The sequence below is a fragment of the Mobula hypostoma genome, chromosome 7 (assembly GCF_963921235.1).
Source record: "Mobula hypostoma chromosome 7, sMobHyp1.1, whole genome shotgun sequence".
Lineage (NCBI taxonomy): Eukaryota > Metazoa > Chordata > Chondrichthyes > Myliobatiformes > Myliobatidae > Mobula > Mobula hypostoma.
Window position 1 is genome coordinate 184990735 of NC_086103.1, and position 24067 is coordinate 185014801.

A 24067-nucleotide genomic window follows, 5' to 3' on the forward strand; every position below is an offset into this window, starting at 1 on the left:
AATTAATTTACTTTACTGATAAGCAAACACTTCACAGGGAATACCAGGTTACAGGAAACTTGAGAATCCTTGTGTAGGATTCCCTAAAGGTTAACTTGCAGGTTGAGTCAGTGGTAAAGAAGGCATGTGCATTCTCCAGTTCATCGCCACAGACGGCTGTGGAGGCCAAGTCATTGGGTATATTTAAAGTGGAGGTTGGTCGGTTCTTGATCAGTCAGGGTGTCAAAGGTTACGGGGAGAAGCCAGGAGAATGGGGGTAGAGAGGGATAATAACTCAGCCATGATTGAATGGTGAACAAACTCAATGGCCCGGGTGACCTAATTCTGCTCCTGTGACTTTATGGGCTTACGGAATCTCAATTCAACCAATCTACTGATTTTGGGAACACACACAAAATGCTGGAGGAACCTAGCAGGTCAGGCAGCATCTATGGAAATGAATAAAGAGTCGACGTGTTGGGCTGAGACCCTTGGTCATAGGCAAGTTCATTGAAGTGTGAACTCCTGGCCGGTTCTGTAATATCAGAGGAAGGAAAATCCGCCACCTTACAGAAATGTGACTCCAGTCTTACTTTGACTTGTCAGCCTCTGAAGCCCTTGGTGATTTGGAACAGGCGCTCAGTACCGGGCTTGCCAGTCTTATTGGACACGGGGTTTGGTGTTGAGCAAGGGGGCAACTGAACAGACCATCTCTGCTCTCTATACAGACAGCGGGAAGGATCTGTACAATCCAACCCCCTCCAGAGTGCAATCCCCCCCAACCCAAGCTACAGGGGAAAAGAGTCTCCTCACAACTGCTGCTAAAAAGTGCAATGGGCCAGGGAAAAGGGCAAGACTTGACCGTGAAGCCCCCTGTCAAAGGGCTAATGGATGTCCACCATCCTGAACTTACCAATGCCTTTCCTTCCTCAGGAAAATCAGAATCACTGGCATACATCATGAAATTCGTTGTTTTGCAGCAGCAGTACAGTGCAAACATAAGAAAAAAACTATAAATTACAATAAGTATATATAAATTTAAGTTAAATAAGTTACGTGGGCATGTGGCCAAGTGGTTAAGGCATTGGACTAGCGATCTGAAGGTCGTGAGTTCGAGCCCCAGCCGAGGCGATGTGTTGTGTCCTTGAGCGAGGCACTTAATCACACAGTGCTCTGCGACGACACTGGTGCCAAGCTGTATGGGTCCTAATGCCCTTCCCTTGGACAACATCAGTGTCGTGGAGAGGGGAGACCTGCAGCATGGGCAACTGCTGGTCTTCCATACAACCTTGCCCAGGCCTGCGCCCGGAGAGTGAAGACTTTCCAGGCGCAGATCCATGGTCTCACAAGACTAACGGATGTGTTTTTAAATAAGTTATGCAAAAAGAGAGAAAAAATAGTGAGGTAGTGTTCATAGGTTTATAGTCCATTCAGAACTCTGCTGCTCAAGGGGAAGAAACTTTTCCTGAAATGTTGAGTGTGCGTCTTCACCTCCTCCCTGACGGTAGCAGTGAGAAGAGAGATGGGGATCCTTAATGATGGATGCTGCCTTTTTCAGGCACCGCCTTTTGAAGATGTCCTCGGTTGCTGCGGAAGCTAACGTCCACGATGGAGCTGACTGAGTTTACAACTTTCTGCAGCTTTTTCCGATCCTGTGCGGTGGCCCCTCAAGTCAAGTCAAGTCACTTTTTATTGTCATTTCGACGTAACTGCTGGTACAGTACACAGGAAAACCAAAACGTTTTTCAGGACCATGGTGCTATATGAAACAATACAAAAACTACACTGAACTACGTAAAACAACACAAAAACTACACCAGACTACAGACCTACCCAGGACTGTATAGAGTGCACAAAACAGTGCAGGCATTACAATAAATAATAAACAAGACAATAGGCACAGTAGAGGGCAGTAGGTTGGTGTCAGTCCAGGCTCTGGGTATTGAGGAGTCTGATGACATGGGGGAAGAAATTGTTACATAGTCTGGTCGTGAGAGCCCGAATGCTTCGGTGCCTTTTGCCAGATGGCAGGAGGGAGAAGAGTTTGTATGAGGGGTGTGTGGGGTTTTGCTGTTTGCTTTGCAGATGCAGCGTGTGGTGTAAATGTCTGTAATGGCGGGAAGAGAGACCCCGATGATCTTCTCAGCTGACCTCACTATCCGCTGCAGGGTCTTGTGATCCGAGATGGTGCAATTTCCGAACCAGGCAGTGATGCAGCTGCTCAGGATGCTCTCAATACAACCTCTGTAGAATGTGGTGAGGATGGGGGTGGGAGATGGACTTTTCTCAGCCTTCGCAGAAAGTAGAGACGCTGCTGGGCTTTCTTTGCTATGGAGCTGGTGTTGAGGGACCAGATGAGATTTTCCGCCAGATGAACACCAAGAAATTTGGTGCTCTTAACGATCTCTATGGAGGAGCTGTCAATGTTCAGAGGAGAGTGGTCACTCCGTGCTCTCCTGATGTCAATAACTATCTCTTTTGTTTAGTTCACATTCAGAGACAGGTTGTTGGCTCTGCACCAGTCTGTTAGCCTCTCTGTATGCTGACTTATCGTTCTTGCTGATGAGACCCACCACGTTGGTGTCATCGGCGACCTTGATAGAAACATAGAAACATAGAAAATAGGTGCAGGAGTAGGCCATTCGGCCCTTCGAGCCTGCTCCGCCATTTATTATGATCATGGCTGATCCTCCAACTCAGAACCCCGCCCCAGCCTTCCCTCCATACTCCCTGACCCCCGTAGCCACAAGGGCCATATCTAACTCCCTCTTAAATATAGCCAATGAACTGGCCTCAACTGTTTCCTGTGGCAGAGAATTCCACAGATTCACCACTCTCTGTGTGAAGAAGTTTTTCCTCATCTCGGTCCTAAAAGGCTTCCCCTCTATCCTCAAACTGTGGCCCCTCGTTCTGGACTTCCCCAACATCGGGAACAATCTTCCTGCATCTAGCCCGTCCAATCCCTTTAGGATCTTATACGTTTCAATCAGATCCCCCCCTCAATCTTCTAAATTCCAATGAGTACAAGCCCAGTTCATCCAGTCTTTCTTCATATGAAAGTCCTGCCATCCCAGGAATCAATCTGGTGAACCTTCTTTGTACTCCCTCTATGGCAAGGATGTCTTTCCTCAGATTAGGGGACCAAAACTGCACACAATACTCCAGGTGTGGTCTCACCAAGGCCTTGTACAACTGCAGTAGTACCTCCCTGCTCCTGTACTCGAATCCTCTCGCTATAAATGCCCGCATACCGTTCGCCTTTTTCACCACCTGCTGTACCTGCATGCCCACTTTCAATGACTGGTGTATAATGACACCCAGGTCTCGTTGCACCTCCCCTTTTCCTAATCGGCCACCATTCAGATAATAATCTGTTTTCCTATTTTTGCCACCAAAGTGGATAACTTCACATTTATCCACATTAAATTGCATCTGCCATGAATTTGCCCACTCACCCAACCTATCCAAGTCACCCTGCATCCTCTTAGCATCCTCCTCACTGCTAACACTGCCACCCAGCTTCGTGTCATCCGCAAACTTGGAGATGCTGCATTTAATTCCCTCATCCAAGTCATTAATATATATTGTAAACAACTGGGGTCCCAGCACTGAGCCTTGCGGTACCCCACTAGTCACCGCCTGCCATTCTGAAAAGGTCCCGTTTATTCCCACTCTTTGCTTCCTGTCTGCTAACCAATTCTCCACCCACACCAATACCTTACCCCCAATACCGTGTGCTTTAAGTTTGCACACTAATCTCCTGTGTGGGACCTTGTCAAAAGCTTTTTGAAAATCCAAATATACCACATCCACTGGTTCTCCCCTATCCACTCTACTAGTTACATCCTCAAAAACCTCTATGAGATTCGTCAGACATGATTTTCCTTTCACAAGGATGATGATGTGGTTCGAGCTGTGTGTTGCAGTACAGTCGTGGGTCAGCAGAGTGAACAGCAGTGGACTGAGCACACAACCCTGGGGGGCCCCCGTGCTCAGTATGATGGTGTTGGAGATGCTGCTTCCAATCTGGACTGACTGAGGTCTCCCAGTCAGGAAGTCTAGGATCCAGTTGCAGAGGGAGGTGTTCAGGCCCAGTAGGCTCAGCTTTCCAATCAGTTTCTGAGGAATGATTGTGTTGAATCCTGAACTGAAGCCTATGAACAGCATTCGAACGTACATGTCTTTTTTGTCCGGGTGGGTGAGGGCCAGGTGGAGGGTGATGGCAATGGCATCGTCTGTTGAACGGTTGGGACGGTACGCGAACTGCAGGGGGTCTTGATGTGCCTCATGACGAGCCTCTCGAAACACTTCATGATGATGGATGTGAGTGCTTTGCCTCTCTGATGGCCCGGGACAGTCTGGCCCTCGCTGTTGTTAGGGCTGCCTTGTTGCCTGCTCTGAAGGTGGAATCACGGGACCTCAGCAGTGCACGCACCTCCGCAGTCATCCATGGCTTCTGGTTAGCGTGTGTAGTGATGGTCTTGGACACAGTGACATCATCGATGCACTTGCTGATGTAGCTAGTCACTGATGCCCTGTACTCCTCTAAGTTGGTAGAGTCGCCATTGGTTGCAGCCTCCCTGAACATGTGCCAGTCAGTGTGCTCAAAGCAGTCTTGGAGAGCAGAGAAGGCTCCTGCTGGCCAGGTTTTCACCTGCTTCAGAACTGGTCTGGAGCGTCTGACGAGCGGTCCGTATGCTGGGATTATCATAACAGAGATGTGGTCTGAGTAACCTAGGTGGAGGTGGGGCTCCGCCCAGTATGCGTTGGGAATGTTTGTGTTAACAAGATCCAACGCGTTCGCCCCTCTCGTTGCAAAGTCCACGTTCTGATGGAATCTGGGGAGCACTGACTTAAGGCTCGCGTGGTTAAAATCTCCGGCGACAATAAACAGTCCATCAGGGTGTGCGTTCTGCAGTTCACTAATAGCCCCATGCAGTCCACAGAACACCTCCTTAGCATTAGCGCTGGGGGGAATGTAGACACCAACTATAAGGACAGTGGTGAATTCTCGTGGTGAATAAAATGGTCTGCATCTAACAGTCACAAACTCCACTAGCGATGAGCAGTATCTGGAAACCAGCACAGAGTTCTTGCACCATTTCGTGTTGATGTAAACACACAAGCCACCACCGCGAGTCTTACCGGAAAGAGCTGCATCCCTATCCGCTCGAAACAAGACAAACCCATTCAGCTGAATGGCGGCGTTATTCAGCCACGTTTCCGTGAAAACATACGCACAGCAGACTCTGTACTCCCGCCGAGTATTTCGTTGGAGTCTGATGTAGTCCAACTTATTGTCCAGGGAGCGGACACTGGAGAGCAGAATGGACAGGAAAGCCGGTCGGCTAGGGTTTGCCTTTTTCCTGACACAGACTCCTGCCCGCTGGCCTCGCTTCTGCTTCCTCGCACATCGCTTAACGACGTCCCCACCTCCAGCCACCGGCATCAGACGACTCCGGGTCTGTAGGCCCGATCCCCTCAGCAAGCCGAGGTCACGTAATTTAACCAGCAGATCTTCATGAAGGTTTGTTTTTGGGTGATCTCTGTACTATATGCAGTATCTGGCAATGGTAGGTAGTCACTCTGTTATCCATGTGCCAATCAAAAATTGTGCCTTAAAATTAAAGTAACACCAGATCCGAAAGGCCGCTGCTGCCGGGCTGTGCCGACTGCTGGACCCTCCATGCCAGACGCTGATGCAACCAGTCAGAAAGCTCTCCCTGTACATAGGCTACAGAAATTTGACACACTCCTGTCATCCCTTACCAGTTTTTATCGACACACCATAGAACACATCCTATCCGGATGCATCACACTTGGTACAGGCACTGCTCTGCCTGTGAGAGAGCTGTGAACACAGCCCAGCACATCACAGGAACCAGCCTTCCCTCCCTGGACTCTGTCTACACTTCTCTCTGCCTCAGTAAAGCAGCCAGTGTAATCAAAGACCCCACCCATCCCAGACATTCTCTCTTCACCCCACTCCTATCAGGCAGAAGATACAAAAGCCTAAAAGCACGTCCCACCAGGTTCAAGGACAGTTTCTACCCCGCTATTGAACTGTTCCCTAGTTCAATAAGATGGACTCTTGACCTCACAGTCTACCTTGTTATGGTTTTGCATCTTATTATCTGCCTGCACTGCACTTTCTCTGTAACTGTTACACTTTATCCTGCATTGTTATTGATTTACCTTGTTCTACCTCATGGACTGTGTAATGATCTGATCTGTATGAACAGTCTGCAAGACAAGCTCTTCACTGTACCTCAGTCCCTGTGACAATAACAGACCAAGGGTAGGGTTGCTTTGGAGGGGCTGCTTGTTGAACTGCCCCTCAGTGAACGGTTAAAGGCTTGAGAAGCTGGGCTTGTAGTTGTGCGGGGGACAGTGAGGGAACACAGCCAGCAGAGGGGCAAACTCCAGTCGGTTGTGGGCTTCAGGAGGGGGAAGTTGAGGGAACACACTCCAGTCCTCATTGAGGGGTCAGCAGTGGAAAGGCTGAGCAGCTTCAAGTTCCTGGGCATCAACATCTGTGAAGAACTATCCTGGGACCATCTTATTGTTGCAATTACAAAGAGACTGTGGCTATATTTCATTAGGAGATTTGGTATGTCACCAAAAATACTCACAAATTTCTACAGATGTATGGTGGAGTGTGTTCCGACTGGTTGCATCACCGTCTGAATCAGAATCAGAATCAGGTTTATTATCACCGGCATGTGACATGAAATTTGTTAACTTAGCAGCAGCAGTTCAATGCAATACATAATATAGAAAAAAGTTTTAAAAAGAAATTAAAAAAAAAATAAATAAGTAAATCAATTACAGTATACGTATGTTGAATAGGTGAAAACAATGTGCAAAAAAACAGAAATACTGTATATTTTTAAAAAAAAGCGAGGTAGTGTTCAAGGGTTCAATGTCCATTCAGAAATCTGATGGCAGAGGGGAAGAAGCTGTTCCTGAAGCACTGAGTGTGTGCCTTCATCCTACCTGATGGTAACAGTGAGAAAAGGACATGCCCTGGGTGCTGGAGGTCCTTAATAATGGACACTGGTAATGTAGAGGCCACTGCACAGATTAGAAAAAAGCTACAGGAAGTTGTAAATTCAGCCAACTCCATCAGAGCACTAGCCTCCACATCACCAAGGACATCTTCAAAACGTGATGCTTCAATCAGGCAGCATCCATCATTAACAGACATCCCACCTCTCCAGGATGTTCCGGGAGTTTCCTGCATATTGATTGCAGCTCCCTGATGCCTGCAAATATATACAATATATACAATATACCGAAATCAATTTTTTTGAGAGTGAGCAAGAGAGAGAGACAGAGAGAGCATCCTGATTGGTCTCTCTTTGTGCTAAGTAGACCTCTCAGTTTTCTCTGTGGGCGGGCTTTACAGTCGACCTCTGTCTCTCTTTCATTGTCCATCAGTTCAGTTTAGTGTCCTGCAGCGCCATGGCAGAGTGTCCCAAAAAAATATAAAACGTTCGTCACCCCAGACTACACTAAAGTGTACCCCTGCCTAATAGGGGTCAAAATAATGACAGTGTTGCTCGCTGCACTGTTTGTGACAGTGACTTTTCTATTGCCCATGGTGGGTTAAGACTGTAAAAGACGTGTTGAGGTGAGTTTAACAGGTGTCATTCGTTCATTAGCATAGCTAACGTTATTTAAACTAGCTGGCTGGCTGCTAAGGAGCTATTCTATTGATGTCCTACGTGATGAGGCCAAACTCCCTGTAGACTTGCTTAAAGTTGTGATAGAATAAAAAAACGACTCCATGATAATATAAGTACATATTTTAATGTCACTTTCTCCATAATATAATAAGGATCACAGTACAAGGAAAGCTTGCAAAAGAAATAGAAAAGCTATTTGCATTAGCATTTAGCTATTAGCATTGATACTGCCAACAAAATACTCAACAAGGAATATATATGTGTGTGTGTGTGTGTGTATAAGTAAATAGTTTCAATATGTGATCAAATAAATTGTTCTTTCATAATCAAATGTCCTGCATACATACACCCTTGGAGGTCGACTAGGGGGTGGGGGGGGGATATGGGGTTACAGGGGGTGGGGTGGTGCTACCTCGCTGAAATGAGTTTTTGCAGGGTGGGATGTCTGCATTAAAGAGCTCTTATCAAGGAGGTACAGGAGCCTGAAGACAGACACACAATGATTCAGGAAGAGCTTCCTCCCTTTTGCCATCAGATTTCTGACCAGTCCATGTACACTGTTTTGTTCTCTTTATGCATTGTATTTTTATACACAGTATATTCTTGTTGTAATTTATAGTAATTTTTAGTGTATTGCACTGCACTGCTGCTGCACAACAACAAATCTCACCACATATGCCGGTGATAGTAAACTTGATTCAGATTCTGCATTCAAGATATTATTGACTTTAACAGGAAGGCTCGACAACAGGTCGTCAAAACTGACCAACACATCACTGGTACCAGCCTACCCGCCATCAGGGACATCTACACAGAAAGTTGCCGGAAAAGGGCCAGGAACATCGTGAGGGATCTCACCCACCCTGCCCATGGACTCACAAACACGAGAACATCTGCAGATGCTGGAGAGGTTGGACAAAACGCTGGAGAAACTCAGCAGGTCAGGCAGATTCTATGGAAAATAGTATACAGTCAACATTTGGGCCGAGACCCTTCAATAGGACTGGAAAAAAAGGAGAGAAGTCAGAGTAAGAAGGTGGGGGGAGGAAGAAATACGAGATTTCAGCCGGACGATGCTGAGGATGTTCTACGAGTCTGTGGTGGCCAGTGCTATCATGTTTGCTGTTGTGTGCTGGGGCAGCAGGCTGAGGGTAGCAGACACCAGCAGAATCAACAAACTCATTCGTAAGGCCAGTGATGTTGTAGGGATGGAACTGGACTCTCTGATGGTGGTGTCTGAAAAGAGGATGCTGTCTAAGTTGCATGCCATCTTGGACAATGTCTCCCACCCATTACATAATGGACTGGGTGGGCACAGGAGTACATTCAGCCAGAGACTCATTCCACCGAGATGCAACACAGAGCGTCATAGGAAGTCATTCCTGCCTGTGGCCATCAAACTTTACAACTCCTCCCCTGGAGGGTCAGACACCCTGAGCCAATAGGCTGGTCCTGGACTTATTTCATAATTTACCGGCATAAATTACATATTACTATTTAACTATTTATGATTTTATTGTGGCGACCCACTTTCTGGCACACATGAACCAGCTCACAACAGCGCGTGCAGGCAGAAGGCCGGCCCCAAAAAGGGCGCCAGGCCATCTTCACCAGCAGGGGGAATATCCCGCGCGCGGAAAGGGTCTGGGAATATGCATTCCCCACAGCAGTCCCGCCCCAGGGAGGGCGGGAACGGGAAGGCTTTAAAGCAGGCCGCAAAGTTTGAATAAATCTCTTTCATCGCAACTCTAACTCACTGACTCCGTGTGGTTATTCTAGCGCTGTGTGTAGCACATCGCTACAATTGGTGACCCCGACGGCCCAAACGATATTTGGACCAGAGATGACCAACGCCGCATCTGTTCACGCAGTTTCGTTGGAACTGCCAGGCTTCTGGACACTGCGACCCCATTTGTGGTTCGAACAAGCAGAAGCACAGTTCCACATTCGGCAGATAACCTCGGAGTCCACTCGCTACTACTACATGCTGAGCTCCCTCGACCAGGAGACTGCTGCACAAGTTGAGGAGTTTATACAGTCGCCCCCGGAGAACGGCAAATACACGGCATTCAAAGCCCTGCTCATAAGGACTTTCGGACTCTCACGGCGCGAACGAGCACGCCGCTTAATGCACCTGGATGGTTTGGGAGACAGGCCGCCTTCAGCATTAATGAACGAGATGCTGGCCCTGGCTGAAGGTCACAAACCCTGCCTCATGTTTGAGCAGGCGTTCCTAGAGCAACTGCCTGAGGACATATGCCTGCTGCTGTCTGACGCAGATTTCAGCAACCCCCGGGAGGTGGCGGCCCGAGCAGATGTGCTGTGGAATGCCAGGAAAGAGAGAGGGGCATCCGTCGCACAGATCACCAAGCCGCGTGCCCAATGACAGACCAGACCGGGCCCGGCAGCAGAGCCTACAAAACCCGGCGACGGGAGTGAGGAGCCCAACGAACAATGGTGTTTCTACCACCAGCAGTGGGGCACAGAGGCCCGCCGCTGCAGACCACCCTGCAAATTCCCGGGAAACGCCAAGGCCAGCCGCCGCTGATGGCTACGGCGGCTGACCATCAGGACAGCCTCCTGTATGTCTGGGACAAGCAGTCGGGACGCCGCTTTTTGGTCGACACCAGAGCGGAGATCAGCGTCTTACCTCTAACCAGTGATGATACCTGCAACAGAGAGCCGGGACCCACCCTGAGGACCGTAAATGGCAGCACAATACGAACCTACGGCACCCGCACGGTGCAGCTACAGTTCAGCTCCAGCCGGTTCACGTGGGACTTCGCACTGGCCACCGTGGCCCAATCACTCCTGGGGGCGGATTTTCTACGAGCCCACAGCCTGCTGGTCGACCTGCAAGGGAAGCGACTCGTCCACGCCAAGACTTTTCAAACGTTCTCCCTGGGTGAAGCACAGTTGCCAGCTCCACACCTGGACTCCATCACACTGTCCGACGATGAATTCACCAGGGTCCTGGCGGATTTCCCATCAGTACTGACACCACAGTTCACGGCAGCCATGCCCAGACACGGAGTACAGCACCACATCCTGACCCAGGGACCACCCCTCCACGCCCGTGCTCGAAGGCTTCCCCCGGACAAGCTCCGACTGGCGAAGGAGGAGTTCAAGAAGATGGAGGAATTGGGGATCATACGACGGTCCGACAGCCCATGGGCCTCCCCCCTTCACATGGTGCCCAAGGCAACGGGGGGCTGGAGACCATGCGGTGACTACCGCAGACTGAACGAGGCTACAACGCCAGACCGCTACCCTGTGCCGCACATTCAAGACTTTGCAGCAAACCTACACGGCGCAAGGATCTTTTCCAAGGTAGACCTCGTCCGGGGATACCATCAAATCCCTGTACATCCCGAGGACATCCCCAAAACAGCACTTATCACCCTGTTCGGACTTTTCGAATTCCTCCGAATGCCATTTGGTCTAAAGAATGCCGCACAGACTTTCCAGCGGCTAATGGATGCGGTGGGACGTGACCTGGACTTTGCATTCATCTATTTGGACGACATCCTCATAGCCAGCAGTAGTCGGCAGGAGCATCTGTCCCACCTCCGCCAGCTCTACTCCCGCCTGAGTGAATTCGGCCTTACAATCAACCCAGCCAAATGCCAGTTCGGACTTGATACCATCAACTTCCTGGGCCACAGGATTACTAAAGACGGGGCAACCCCGCTGCCCGCCAAGGTAGATGCGGTCCGCAACTTCCCCCGACCCAACACAATCAAAAGCCTGCAGGAATTCGTGGGTATGGTGAATTTCTACCATTGTTTCCTCCCCTCAGCAGCCCGAACCATGTGCCCCTTGTTCACTCTAATGTCGGGTAAGGGCAAGGACATTACCTGGAACGAAGAGGCCGCAACCGCTTTCATTAAAACCAAAGAAGCCTTGGCAAACGCCGCAATGCTAGTGCACCCCAGAATGGACGTTCCTACTGCCCTCACGGTGGACGCATCCAATACAGCGGTCGGTGGAGTGCTGGAACAACTCATCGAGGGTTGCTGGCAACCCCTGGCGTTCTTCAGCAAACACCTACGACCACCCGAACTCAAATACAGTGCTTTCGACCGGGAGCTATTGGCACCATACCTGGCAATCCGGCATTTCAGGTACTTCTTAGAAGGTAGGCCCTTCACCGCGTTCACAGACCACAAACCGCTTACCTTTGCGTTCACTAAGGTGTCCGACCCCTGGTCGTCCCGCCAGCAGCGACATCTGTCCTACATCTCTGAGTACACGACGGACATCCGGCATGTCTCTGGAAAGAACAATGTCGTGGCAGACGCACTTTCCAGACCTACCATACAGGCCCTGTCCCAGGGGGTGGACTATGCAGAGCTGGCAGAGGCACAGCAGGCAGACGCTGAGATCCCCAGTTACAGGATTGCAGTCTCCGGTTTACAGCTCCAAGACCTCCCCGCAGGCCCAGGTGAGAGGACCCTACTATGTGACGTAGCTACTGGCCAACCCCGCCCCGTCATCCCAGCAGGCTGGCGCCGGCGGGTGTTCGAATCCATTCACAACTTAGCGCACCCCTCTGTCAGGACAACTGTCCGGCTGGTCTCCAACAGGTTCGTGTGGCATGGACTGTATAAACAGGTCAGTGAATGGGCCAAAACGTGTATGCAGTGCCAAACGGCCAAGGTGCAGCGGCACACCAAGGCTCCACCGCAGCGGTTCGAACCCACCCGCCGGAGGTTCGACCACATCCATGTGGATATCGTGGGGCCCCTGCCAGTGTCACGAGGAGCGTGGTACCTCCTAACTATGATAGACCAGTTCACCAGATGGCCAGAGGCAATCCCGCTCAGCGACACCACCTCCGAATCCTGTGCCCGAGCACTGATCGCAACCTGGGTAGCTCGCTTTGGGGTACCGGCCCACATTACCTCCGACAGGGGCGCCCAGTTCACCTCCAGCCTGTGGTCGGCTATGGCCAGCCTTTTAGGAACACAGCTACACCACGCAACTGCCTACCACCCACAGTCGAACGGACTAGTGGAGCGCTTCCACCGTCACCTGAAATCGGCTCTCGTGGCCCGCCTGGAGGGGCCTAACTGGGTGGACGAACTTCCCTGGGTCCTGCTCGGAATCCGCAAGGCGCCCAAGGAGGATCTACACACCTCGTCGGCCGAGCTGGTGTACGGCACGCCCCTGGTCGTCCCAGGAGAGTTCATACCAGCCCCAAGGGGGCAAGAGGAAGAACCCACAGCAGTCCTGGACAGACTACGGGAGAGGCTCGGTAACCTGGCCCCCACCCCCACTTCACAGCATGGACAGAGCCTGACCTGCATACCCAAAGACCTGCAGAACTGTAAGTTTCTTTTTGTACGACAGGGCGGACACCGGGCACCGCTACAGCGGCCCTACGAGGGGCCGTTTAAGGTAATCAGGAACAACGGGTCCATGTTCGTGCTGGACATTGGGGGGAGAGAGGAGGTTTTCACGGTGGACCGACTCAAACCGGCCCATGTGGACTTGGCGCAACCGGTCCGGGCTCAGGCACCGCGGCGCAGGGGCAGACCTCCCAAACAGAGGCCGATCCAGACTGTGGACATTGGGGGAGGTATCGCTGGCTCTGGGGGGGGGGGGGTTATGTAGTGACCCACTTTCTGGCACACACGAACCGGCTCACAACAGCGCGCGCAGCAGAGGGCCGGCCCCAAAAAGGGCGTCAGGCCATCTTCACCAGCAGGGGGAAAATCCCGCGCGCGGAAAGGGTCTGGGAATATGCATTCCCCACAGTAGTCCCGCCCCAGGGAGGGAGGGAACGGGAAGGCTTTAAAGCAGGCTGCGAAGTTTGAATAAATCTCTTTCATCGCAACTCTAACTCACCGACTCCGTGTGGTTATTCTAGCGCTGTGTGTAGCACACCGCTACATTATTACTATTTATTATTTATGGTGCAACTGTAACGAAAACCAATTTCCCCCGGGATCAATAAAGTATGACTATGACTATGACTATAGTAGGTGATGGAGGGGGGGAGTGATTGGTGAAAGAGACAAAGGGCTGGAGAAGGGGGAATCTGATAGGAGAGGACGGAAGGCCACGGGAGAAAGTAAAGCGGGGAGGAGCACCAGAGGAAGGTGATGGGCAGGTTACAAAAAAGGTGAGAGAGGGAAACAGGAATGGGGAATGGTGAAGGGGGGCAGTTACTGGAAGTTCAAGCAATTGAAGATCACGCCATCAGGTTGGAGGCTACCCAGATGGAATATAAGGTGTTGCTCATCCAACCTGACTGTGACCTCATTATGGCAGTAGAGGAGGCCATGGACTGACATGTCCGAGATTCAACACAGAGCATCATAGGAAGTCATTCCTGCCTGTGGCCATCAAACTTTACAACTCCTCCCTTAGAGGGTCAGACACCCTGAGCCAATAGGCCGGTCCTGGACTTATTTCCTGGCATAATTTACATATTACTATTTAATTATTTATGGTTTTATTACTATTTATTATTTATGGTGCAACTGTGACGAAAACCAATTTCACCCGGGATCAATAAAGTATGACTATGACTATGTCGGAATGGGAATGGGACGTAGAACTGAAATGGGTGGCCACTGAGAGATCCCGCCTTTTCTGGTGGATGGAGCATAGGAGTTTGGTGAAGCGGTCTCCCAGTTTACGTCAGGTATCAACGATATACAGGAGGCCACACCAGGAGCACCAGATACAGTAGATGACCTCAACAGACTCACAGATGAAGTGTGGTCTCACGTGGAAGGAGTGTTTAGGTCCTGAATGGTGATGAGGGAGGAGGTGTAGGGGCAGGTGTAGCACTTGTTCTGCTTGGAAGGATAAGTGCCAGGAGGGAGATCAGTGGAGAGGGACAAATGGACAAGGGAGACCATAAGACATAGGAGCAGAATTAAGCCAGCTGGCTCATCGAGTCTGCTCTACCATTCAATTATGGCTGATTCTTTTTTTCTAACTCTTCCTCAATCCCAGTTCCTGGCCTTCTTCCCGTAACTTTTGATGCATAATCAAGAACCTATCAATCTCTGCCTTAAATACGCGCAATGACCTGGCCTCCACAGCTGCATGTGGCAACGAATTCAACAAATTCACCATCCTTTAGCTAAAGAAATTTCTCCACATCTCTGTTTGAAAGGGCACCCTCTATCCTGAGGCTGTGCCCTCTTGTCCTAGACTCTCCCACCATGGGAAACATCCTTTCCACATCTACTCCGTCTAGGCCTTTCAACATTCGAAAGGTTTTAATGAGATCCCCCCTCACCCTTCTGAATTCCGGCGAGTACAGACCACAGCCATCAGATGTTCCTCATATGATTGCCGTTTCAGTCGTGTAGGGAGCAATTCCTGTGGAAAATGGGGGAGAAGGAAAGGTGTGGTAGGACCTGTTAGAGTTGGGGGAGATTACGGAGAATTATATGCTGGATGCAGAGGCCTATGGGGTGGTAGGTGAGGAAAAGAAAACTCAATCCCTGGTATTATGGCAGGAAGATGGGGTGAGGGCAGGCTTGTGCGAAATTAAAGAGATGCAGGTAAGGGCAGCGTTGATGGTGCAGGAAGGAAAGTCCCTTTCTTTGAAGAAGGTGGACATCTCATTAGTTCTGGAATGAAAAACCTCATCCTGAAAACAGATGCAGCAGAGCCAGAGGAACTGAGAGAAGTGGATGGCATTTTTACAAATGACGGGGCGGAAAGAGGTATAGACAATGTAGCTTTGAGAATCAGTAGGTTATAACAGATAGTGGTAGATAGACTGTCTCCAGAGAGATTGAGGAAGGGAAGGGAGGTGCTGGAAATGGTCCAAGTAAATACGAGGGCAGGGTGGAAGTCGGAGGTAAAGTCGATGAGCCCCGCATGGGTGCAGGAAGCAGTACCAATGCAGTTGTTATGTAGTTAGAGTCGGAAAAGTTGGGGAGTGACACCAGTGTAGGCTTGGAACACGGACTGTTCCACGTAGCTGACAAAAAGGCAGGCACAGCTGGGACCCATACGAGTGCCCATGGCTACACCTTTTGTTTGAAGGCAGTGGGAGGAGCTGAAGGAGAAATTTTGAGCGTGAGGACCAGTTCTGCCAGACGGAGGAGAGAGGAGGTAGAGGGAAACTGGTTGGGTCTGTTATCAAGAAAGAAGCGGAGAGCTGTAAGGCCTCCTGATGGGGGATAAGAGTGTATAGAGATTGGACATCCATAGTGAAAATGAGACAATTGGGCCAGGTCAGGTCATTGAGAGGTGAAGACTGAGTGAAGTGCTCCTGTTCATGGACTGTTTGCCCCACTCCCATCAGGGAGGAGGCATCCACACCAGGACCACCAGTCTCAAAAACAGTTACTTTCCTTAAGCAAAAAAAGGGTTCAAAGTATGTATGCAGTATACAACTCTGAGGTTTTTCTCCAGGTAGCCACGAAACAAAGACCATGGGAATCGTGCAAAGAACCCACCTCCACACTTTATCATTTCCACCCCCCCCCCCCCACCACCACACTTTATCATTTCCTGTCAGTCACTTTATGGACGTACACTCAATGTATATAAGCTATCTTATGTACTTATATTTATTGTGTTTTTAAATTATTATTGTGTTCTTTATTTTGTTTTTTTTTGCGCTGCATCAGATCCGGAGTAACAATTAGTTCGTTCTGCTTTACACTTGTGTATAGAAATGACATTGAACAATCTCAAACCCTTGAATTTGTCACTGAAGCCATTGTTTTCCCTTGTTCTACCTTACTGCACTGTGTAATGATCTGAACTGTATGCAAGCGAGCTTTTCACTGTCTCTCAGTACAGGACAATAATGTATGTTTGCTTTGGAAGGACTGCTTGTGGCACGGACCCTGGTGAATGGTGAGAGGCTTGAGGAAGGTGGACATGGATGTCGAGGGAGTTGGAGCTCCCATGGGGTTGTTCAGGGATCAGTGCCAGCAGAGTGGTCATTACCTGTATCCCTTCAGCATCTCCATGGGGTTGCCGTGTAAGGTCAGGCTGCGGAGGTGTGGCAGTGACGCCAGTTTGTCGGCCTCGAACAGCTCGCCCACCTGGTTCCCATGGAAGTTCAGCACTTGTAGGTTGATGCAAAGAATCAGGACCTGGTGAGAAATGGAAAGATTCAAGATTATGTGTTATTTCCAGTACACATGTGTAGAGGAGAACAAAATAATTGTTATTCTGGATCCAATACAAACAGAATAACAATAAAAACACAATCAATATAAATACATAAGATAGTTCATATACATAGATTGATTGTACGTCCATAAAGTGACAGGACACACAGGGATGTCTGTATATATGGTGACTCTGACAGGAAATGATAAAGTAGTGGTGGTTGGGGGTGTGGAGGGGTGGGTTAGTGAGTGGAGGTGGTGATCAGTTTTACTGCTTGGGGAAAGTAACTGTTTTTGAGTCTGGTGGTCCTGGTGTGGATGCTACGTAGCCTCCTCCCTGATGGGAGTGGGACAAACAGTCCATGAGCAGGGTGGGTGGGATCCTTCACGATGTTACTGGCCCATATCTTTCTGTATATATGTCCTTGATGGTGGGTAGGCTGGTGCCAGTGATGTATTGGCCAGCTTTGATTACCTGCCTTAAGAGGCTTCCTGTCCACTGCAGTGCAGTTTCCGTGCCATGCAGTGATGCAGCCTGTTAGGATGCTCCCTACTGCACACGTGTGTCCTGAGTGGAGTTTTGGATGTGGTTGGGAGAGTGGGGTATCCAGATTTATTAATCTCAATCATCGTGTATCCTGTGTGGAGGTTCAAGTTTAACTGTCGTTAGAGGTTTCCTGTCCACTGCAGTGCAGTTCCCATGCCATGCAGTGATGCAGCCTGTTAGGATGCTCTCCACTGCATATCTGTAGATCATGAGTGTTGATGTGCATTGTCCAGCTCTCTTCAGAAAGTAAGAGGCTTTCCTGATTGTGTAGAATGTGTTCTGGCACCATGAGAAGTCGACTATGAGACATCAATGAAACACCCTCTTCTCTCAAACAAAGTAAATTTATTATCACCGATCATTAATACGCCTGTCACGTTACATGGTGCCAGATCTCAAGTAGCCTGCTCCCTGGTTCACTTCTCAAATAAGATGTCCCCAACACACTATCAGCTCTCCCTCCAGGCCGCCCTTGCCAACTTCAACTTTACGTTATAGGAAGGATGTTGAGGCTTTGGAGAAGGCACAGAAGAGGTTGCTGCCTGGATTTGAGGGCATGAGTTATCAAGAGGCTGGACAAACTTGGCTTGTTTTCTCTGGAGTGGCAGAGGCTGAGGGAAGAGCTGATAGAGGTTTACAAGATCATGCGAGGCACAGGTAGATTGGGCAGAGAGTATCTTTTCCCAGGGTTGAAGTGTCTAATATCCGAGGGTTAATTTCAAAGGGGATGTGAGGGGCAATGTTTTTTTACATAGAGTGGTGGGTGCCTGGAATGCGCTGCCTGGGGTGGTGGCAGAGGTAGATACATTACAGACTTTAAAGAGACTCTTAGATAGCCACATGAATGTGAAGAAAATGGAGGGATATGGACATTATGTGGGCATAAGAGATTAGTTTAGTTGGACATTTCATTGTTAATTTAATTGGTCTGGCACAATATTGTGGCCCAAAAGGCCCACTCCTGTGCTGTACTGGTCTCTGTTCCATCTGTATACAACTTCCCTTCATCCATTCGGTTCTGGAAACAACTGGCAAAACCCGGAACACCAACACAAACTTGAACTAAAAGGGACTTTTTTTGTGCTGTTGTTCTGATTATGGTGTTCTTGTAAGAATAAAGAAAAAGTACATTTACTATCTAAGTATGTATACTTAGATGTGTGGCGCGTGGCCAAGTGGTTAAGGCGTCAGTCTAGTGAGGGTCGCTAGTTTGAGCCTCAGCTGAGACAGTGTGTTGTGTCCTTGAGCAAGGCACTTAACCACACATTGCTCTGCGACGACACCAGTGCCAAGCTGTATGGGTCCTAATGCCCTTCCCTTGGACAACATCGGTGTCGTGGAGAGGGGAGACTTGCAGCATGGGCAACTGCCGGTCTTCCATACAACCTTGCCCAGGCCTCAGTCAACATCGAATATGGATGGACAGCCGAAGAAGATGTATACATCACCATATACTACTCAGAGATTCATTCTCAAATTTTTGTGTGAAAGGATTTATTGTCATTGGAGAGAGTCCAGAGGAGGTTCACGAGGATGACTCTGGGAATGAAGGGGTTAAGATATGAGGGGCGTTTGGCAGCTTTGGACCTGTATTCACTGGAATTTAGAAGGATGCGTGGGGATCTCTTTGAAACCTACCAAATGTATAAGGTGTATGTGGAGAGGATGTTTCCTCTGGTAGGGGTATCTAGAACTAGTGTGCATAGCCTCAAAATTGAGGGGTGACCTTTTAGAACTGAAGCAAGGAGGAATTTTTTTTAGCCAAAGAGAGGTGAGACTGTGGAATGCTCTGCCGCAGACTGCAGTGGAAGCCAAGTCCATGGGTATATTTAAAGCGGAGGTTGGTAGATTCCTGATTGGTTGGGGCATCAAGGGATATGGTGAAAGGGCAGGTGTATGGAGTTGAATGGGATCTGTGATCAGCCATGATGAAATGGCAGAGCAGACTTGACGGGCTGAATGGCCTAATTCTGCTCCTACGTCTTATGGTCTTATCACCATATACTACTCTGCCATTCATTCTCAAAGTATGTATATATCCCCGTATAATACTGAGATTAATTTTCTCCAGGTATTTACAGGAAAATAGAGAAATACAATAGAATTTATGAAAAACTATACATAAACAAAGACTGACAAACACCAGTGTGCAAAAGAACAGAAATTGTGCAAATTAAAAGAAGTAAATTCTCTGATCTGAAGGTGTGGAAGCTGCAGCAATGCTAACCCAAAGCTTTGCGAACTGGACATCCTTTTGTACAGCCTTTTCGGAGCGTGGAAATTCAGTAAGGCGAGTCAGGATGATAAACTGACAGAGACAGTGTGCAGACTTCGTGCAGTCACCCAGTTAGGTTCTTGAAAGCCTAAACATAAAAGATTCTGCAGAATCTGGAAATCTTGAGGAACACACAGAAAATGCTGGAGGAACTCAGCAGGTCAGGCAGCATCTATGGAGGGGAATAAAAGGTTGATGTTTCAGGGCCGAGACCCTTCACCAGGACTGGAACAGAAGGGGGCACCTGGATTCCTGATCCTTTCTGGCTTCTGCCCCTTCCTTCCCAATTCCAATGAAGGGTCTCGGCCCAAAATGTCAACTGTTTATTCCCCTTGACAGCTGAGCTCCCCTTCGTACGGCTTTTCTGCTCAATACCGGAACTCAAGGTCACCAAGCATTCCAAAACAAGATACAGATGCAAATGAAGGATTCCAGAGCAACTTAATATTATTATTGCACATTTACTTCAAGAGATAAGGACATTATCTCAAAAGATAAACTTCTTGATAAACTTTTCACCTTTCACCCTTAACACAAGACCTCTGGTTATAGTCCCACCCAACCTCAGTGGAAAAAGCCTGATTGCATTTACCCTCATAATTTTGTATACCTCTATCAAATCTCCTCTCAGTCTTCTATGTTCTAAGGAACAAAGTCCTAATATATTCAATCTTTCCTTATAACTCAGGTCCTCCAGACCCAGCAACATCTTTGTAAATTTTCCCTGTACTCTTTCAACCTTATTTACATCTTTCCTGTAGGTAGGTGACCGAAACTGCACACAATACTCCAAATTAGACCTCACCGACGTCTTATACAATTTCAACATAACATCCCGTCTCCTGTACTCAGTATGAAGGCCAATGTGCCAAAAGCTTTCTTTATGATGATCCTATCCACCTGTGACACCATTTTCAATGAATTATGGACCTGGATTCCCAGATCATTTTGTTCCACCACTCCTCAGTGCCCTACCATTCATTGTGTAAGACCTACCCTAGTTCATGCAACACCTCACACTTGTCTGCATTAAATTCCATCTGACATTTCTCAGCCTATTTTCCAGCTGGTCCAGATCTCACTGCAAGCCAAGATAACTGCCCACTAGCCCCCCCCAAATCTTGGTGTCATCTGCAAATTTGCTGATCCACTTAAACACATATCATTGATATAGATGACAAAATAACGTGCATTGAAGCACAGTGAAACGTGTTGTGTGCATTAACAACCAACACAACCTGACGATGTGCTGGGGGCAGCCCGCAAGAGTCACTACATATTCCAGTGCCAACGTCGCATGCCCACCATGCTTCAATGTACATGTGACAAACATCTAGGTGCCACGGTAGCACAGAGTTTAGCGCAACACTATGACAGCTGGGATGTCAGAGTTCAAGGTTCAATTCCATCCTTCCCGTGACTGTGCGGGTCTCCTCTGGGGGCTCTGGTTTCAAAGCTCCGCAGTGGTTTACCAGTGCCATCTTGCGCATCAAGTGCCCTCCCACAGTCCAGGTGAACGGGTCATTGTAAATCGCCCTGTGATTAAGCTAGGGTTAAATAGAGGGGTTGCTGGGCAGTGTGGCTCGTTGTGTTGAAAGGGCCGGTTCTGCACTGAATCTCTAAATCAAATAAATAAATAAATAAATAAACCGAGTTTTTAATCTTCATCTGTGTCCAGCTAGTCAAAACTGTATAAAAACGGCATTTCTCTGTTCAGACGTCAGAGGGGCCCGGCTGTTCTCATGCACGAGTAGATACAGTGTGGTTGAGGAATGAGTGTGAGAGGTCAGAGTGCAGTTAATTGGCGGTCACAAACGGGTTGTGGCTTTAATCCCTTTTGGAGTTGTCCACCAATCACTACGCAGTCACCCTGAAATGTCTGTTCAGTTTACTCCTGTTCCTTCCCCGAGTCCTTAATGCCGTAGACACGGGAGCAGAATTAGGCCATACGACCCATCGAGTCTGCTCCACCATTCCATCATAGCTGATTATTATCCCTTTTAACCCCATTCCCTGCCTTCTCCCTGTCACCTTTCACTCCCTGACTAATCAAGAACCTATCAACCTCCGCTTTAAATATACTGACAGCCGTCCATGGCAATGAATTTCACAGATTTGCCACCCTCTGGCTATAGAAATTCCTCCTCATCTCTGTTGTAAAGGGACATCCCTCTATTCTGAGGTTGTGGCCTCTGGTCCTAGACTCCCCCACTATAGAAAACATCCTCTCCCCCATTCACTCTATCTAGGCCTTTCAACATTCGATATGCTTCACTGAGATCCCCCTTCATTCTTCTAAACCCCAGTGAGTACAGGCACAGACCCATCAAACATACATCGTACATTAACACTTCCATTCACGGAACCATTCTTGTGAACCTCCTTTGGATCCTCTCCAATACCAACATATCCTTTCTTAGATAAGGGGCCCAAAACTGCTCACAATACTCCAAGTGTGGTCTGACCAATGCCTTATGAAGCCTCAGCATTACATCTTAGTTTTTTTAATATTGTAGTCCTTTCGGAGTGAATGCTAACTTTGCACTGTGTGTTCAAATTGCTCCCAAAAGTGTGGACTACAACGTCCAGTCTGCAGTGAGGAAGGACCACACCATGGGTGGGTTAGTACCAAGGGAGTAACTCACTGCTATCTTCTGGAACAGACACGACAACAGGCTCCTGGTTAAGAGACATGATTGTTAGACGCTCTGTGGAACAGCAGGAATAATCCTGCTCAATATTTAACCCTGAACAACGTGTCTGAAAGGAAGATAATCTCATCATTATCACACGGCAGAGGGTGGGAGCCTGCTCTGCTGAAATGCTTCCAGTGGGATGAGTTGGATAGTACTTTGATGCAGACACGATGAGCACAGCTGCTGCTGTGGGATACTTTATGGTAGAAACATTATTTTTCCTTGGAGAGCATGCTGACTGGTTGCATCACTGTCTGGAATGGAGGCTCCACAGCACATGTAGTGGGGAAAAGCTGCAAAGGTTGCAGCCAGCTCCATCATGGGCACAACCCAGGACATCTTCAAACAACGACGCCTCAAGACGGGCAGCACCCTCACCATCTGGGACATGCTATCTTCTCACCAACGAGGAGACAGAGGAGCTTGAAGAAACACACTCAGCCATCTACAACAGCTTTCTCCCCCTCTACCTTCGCATGAACGGTCCATGAATCCATTAATACTACAACATTATTTTGCTCTTTTTACACTGTTGCAGTTTTGGCAGATGGATGAATGAAAAACGGAAGGCTACATGGGAGGGAAAGGTTAGAGTGACCTTAGATGCACACACTGTGGGGGGAGAGCAGGACTGTGGGATTAATTTGGGGATTGACATGGGTCTATGGTGAAAGGGCAGGACAGTGGGTCTGTCCTGGTCTATTTAGTTGCTCCTCTATTTCCCCGCTGCACACACCCTCAAACTAATCCCGTGGCGGGCACTGAGACACACAAACACATGCATGCAGACACCTACAGGGTCGATTTTGAGGAAGTTGTTAAAGGAGAGGTCGATCCAGAACAGTCGCTGGGGCTCCACCAGCACTGTGCTGATCAGCTGCTCCAACCCGCTCAGATCAGTCAGCTTGTTGTGGCTCAGCCGAAGTGAGCAGCTCTTCAATTTCTGATCCTCTGTGTACTCATTCGGCCTCAGGCCCGTCCGTGGGGTTAGCTTCAGGGCATCTGCAGCGGGGAAACAGGAGCAATTAAATAGGTACAGACCCACAGCCCTGCGTCAGTCTCACACTAATCCCACTGTCCCACTCTCCCCCCACAGCCCTGTGCCAGTCCATACACTAATCCCACTGTCTCACTCTCTCCCCACAGCCCTGAGTCAGTTTCACACTAATCCCACATCCCACTCTCTCCCCACAGCCCTGTCAGTCTCTCACTAATCCCACATCCCACTCTCTCCCCACAGCCCTGTCAGTCTCTCACTAATCCCACATCCCACTCTCTCCCCACAGCCCTGTCAGTCCCTACATTAATCGCACTGTCCCGATCTCTCCCCACAGCACCATGTCAGTCCCACACTAATCACACTGTCCTACTCTGTCCCCACAGCCCTGCGCCAGTCTCACACTAATCCCACTGTCTCCCCACAGCCCTGTGTCAGTCACACACTAATCCCACATCCCACACTCTCTCCTCACAGCCCTGTGTCAGTCCCCAAATTAATCCCACTGTCCCACTCTCTCCCCACAGCCCCATGTCATTGCTTGAAACAATTTCAGCTCCACTGCCATCTGGTTTTAGAATTGGCCTGAAAATCTCTAAAACTATCTCAGTTTATATTTCCATCAATCTGCACTAATATTGTTTTTTTGTTTATTTTGCCACGTCACATTTTCATGTAATTTATGTTTGGAATTGCATAGAGGGAGAGAGAGTTTAAACGAAGAGAGTAGGGGCAGTCGGCACTTACTGTGTGTGCCACAGTTCCCAGGGAGACAATGGGTTGCACA

The 24067-nt window shown here is 48.8% G+C and overlaps 1 protein-coding gene across 2 annotated transcripts in view; it reads right to left on the reverse strand.

Annotated features, from left to right (window-relative positions):
• Nucleotides 1–24067, reverse strand: part of lrrc51 (leucine rich repeat containing 51) — a 41615-nt gene that overhangs the window by 8338 nt on the left and 9210 nt on the right. For both annotated transcript variants that reach the window (XM_063054735.1, XM_063054734.1), the window contains exons 3-4: nt 23080–23285; nt 16599–16747 (exon numbers count right to left, since the gene is read on the reverse strand). In XM_063054735.1, the coding sequence (XP_062910805.1) occupies nt 16599–16747; nt 23080–23285 (355 nt within the window). The remainder of the gene's footprint in view (nt 1–16598; nt 16748–23079; nt 23286–24067) is intronic.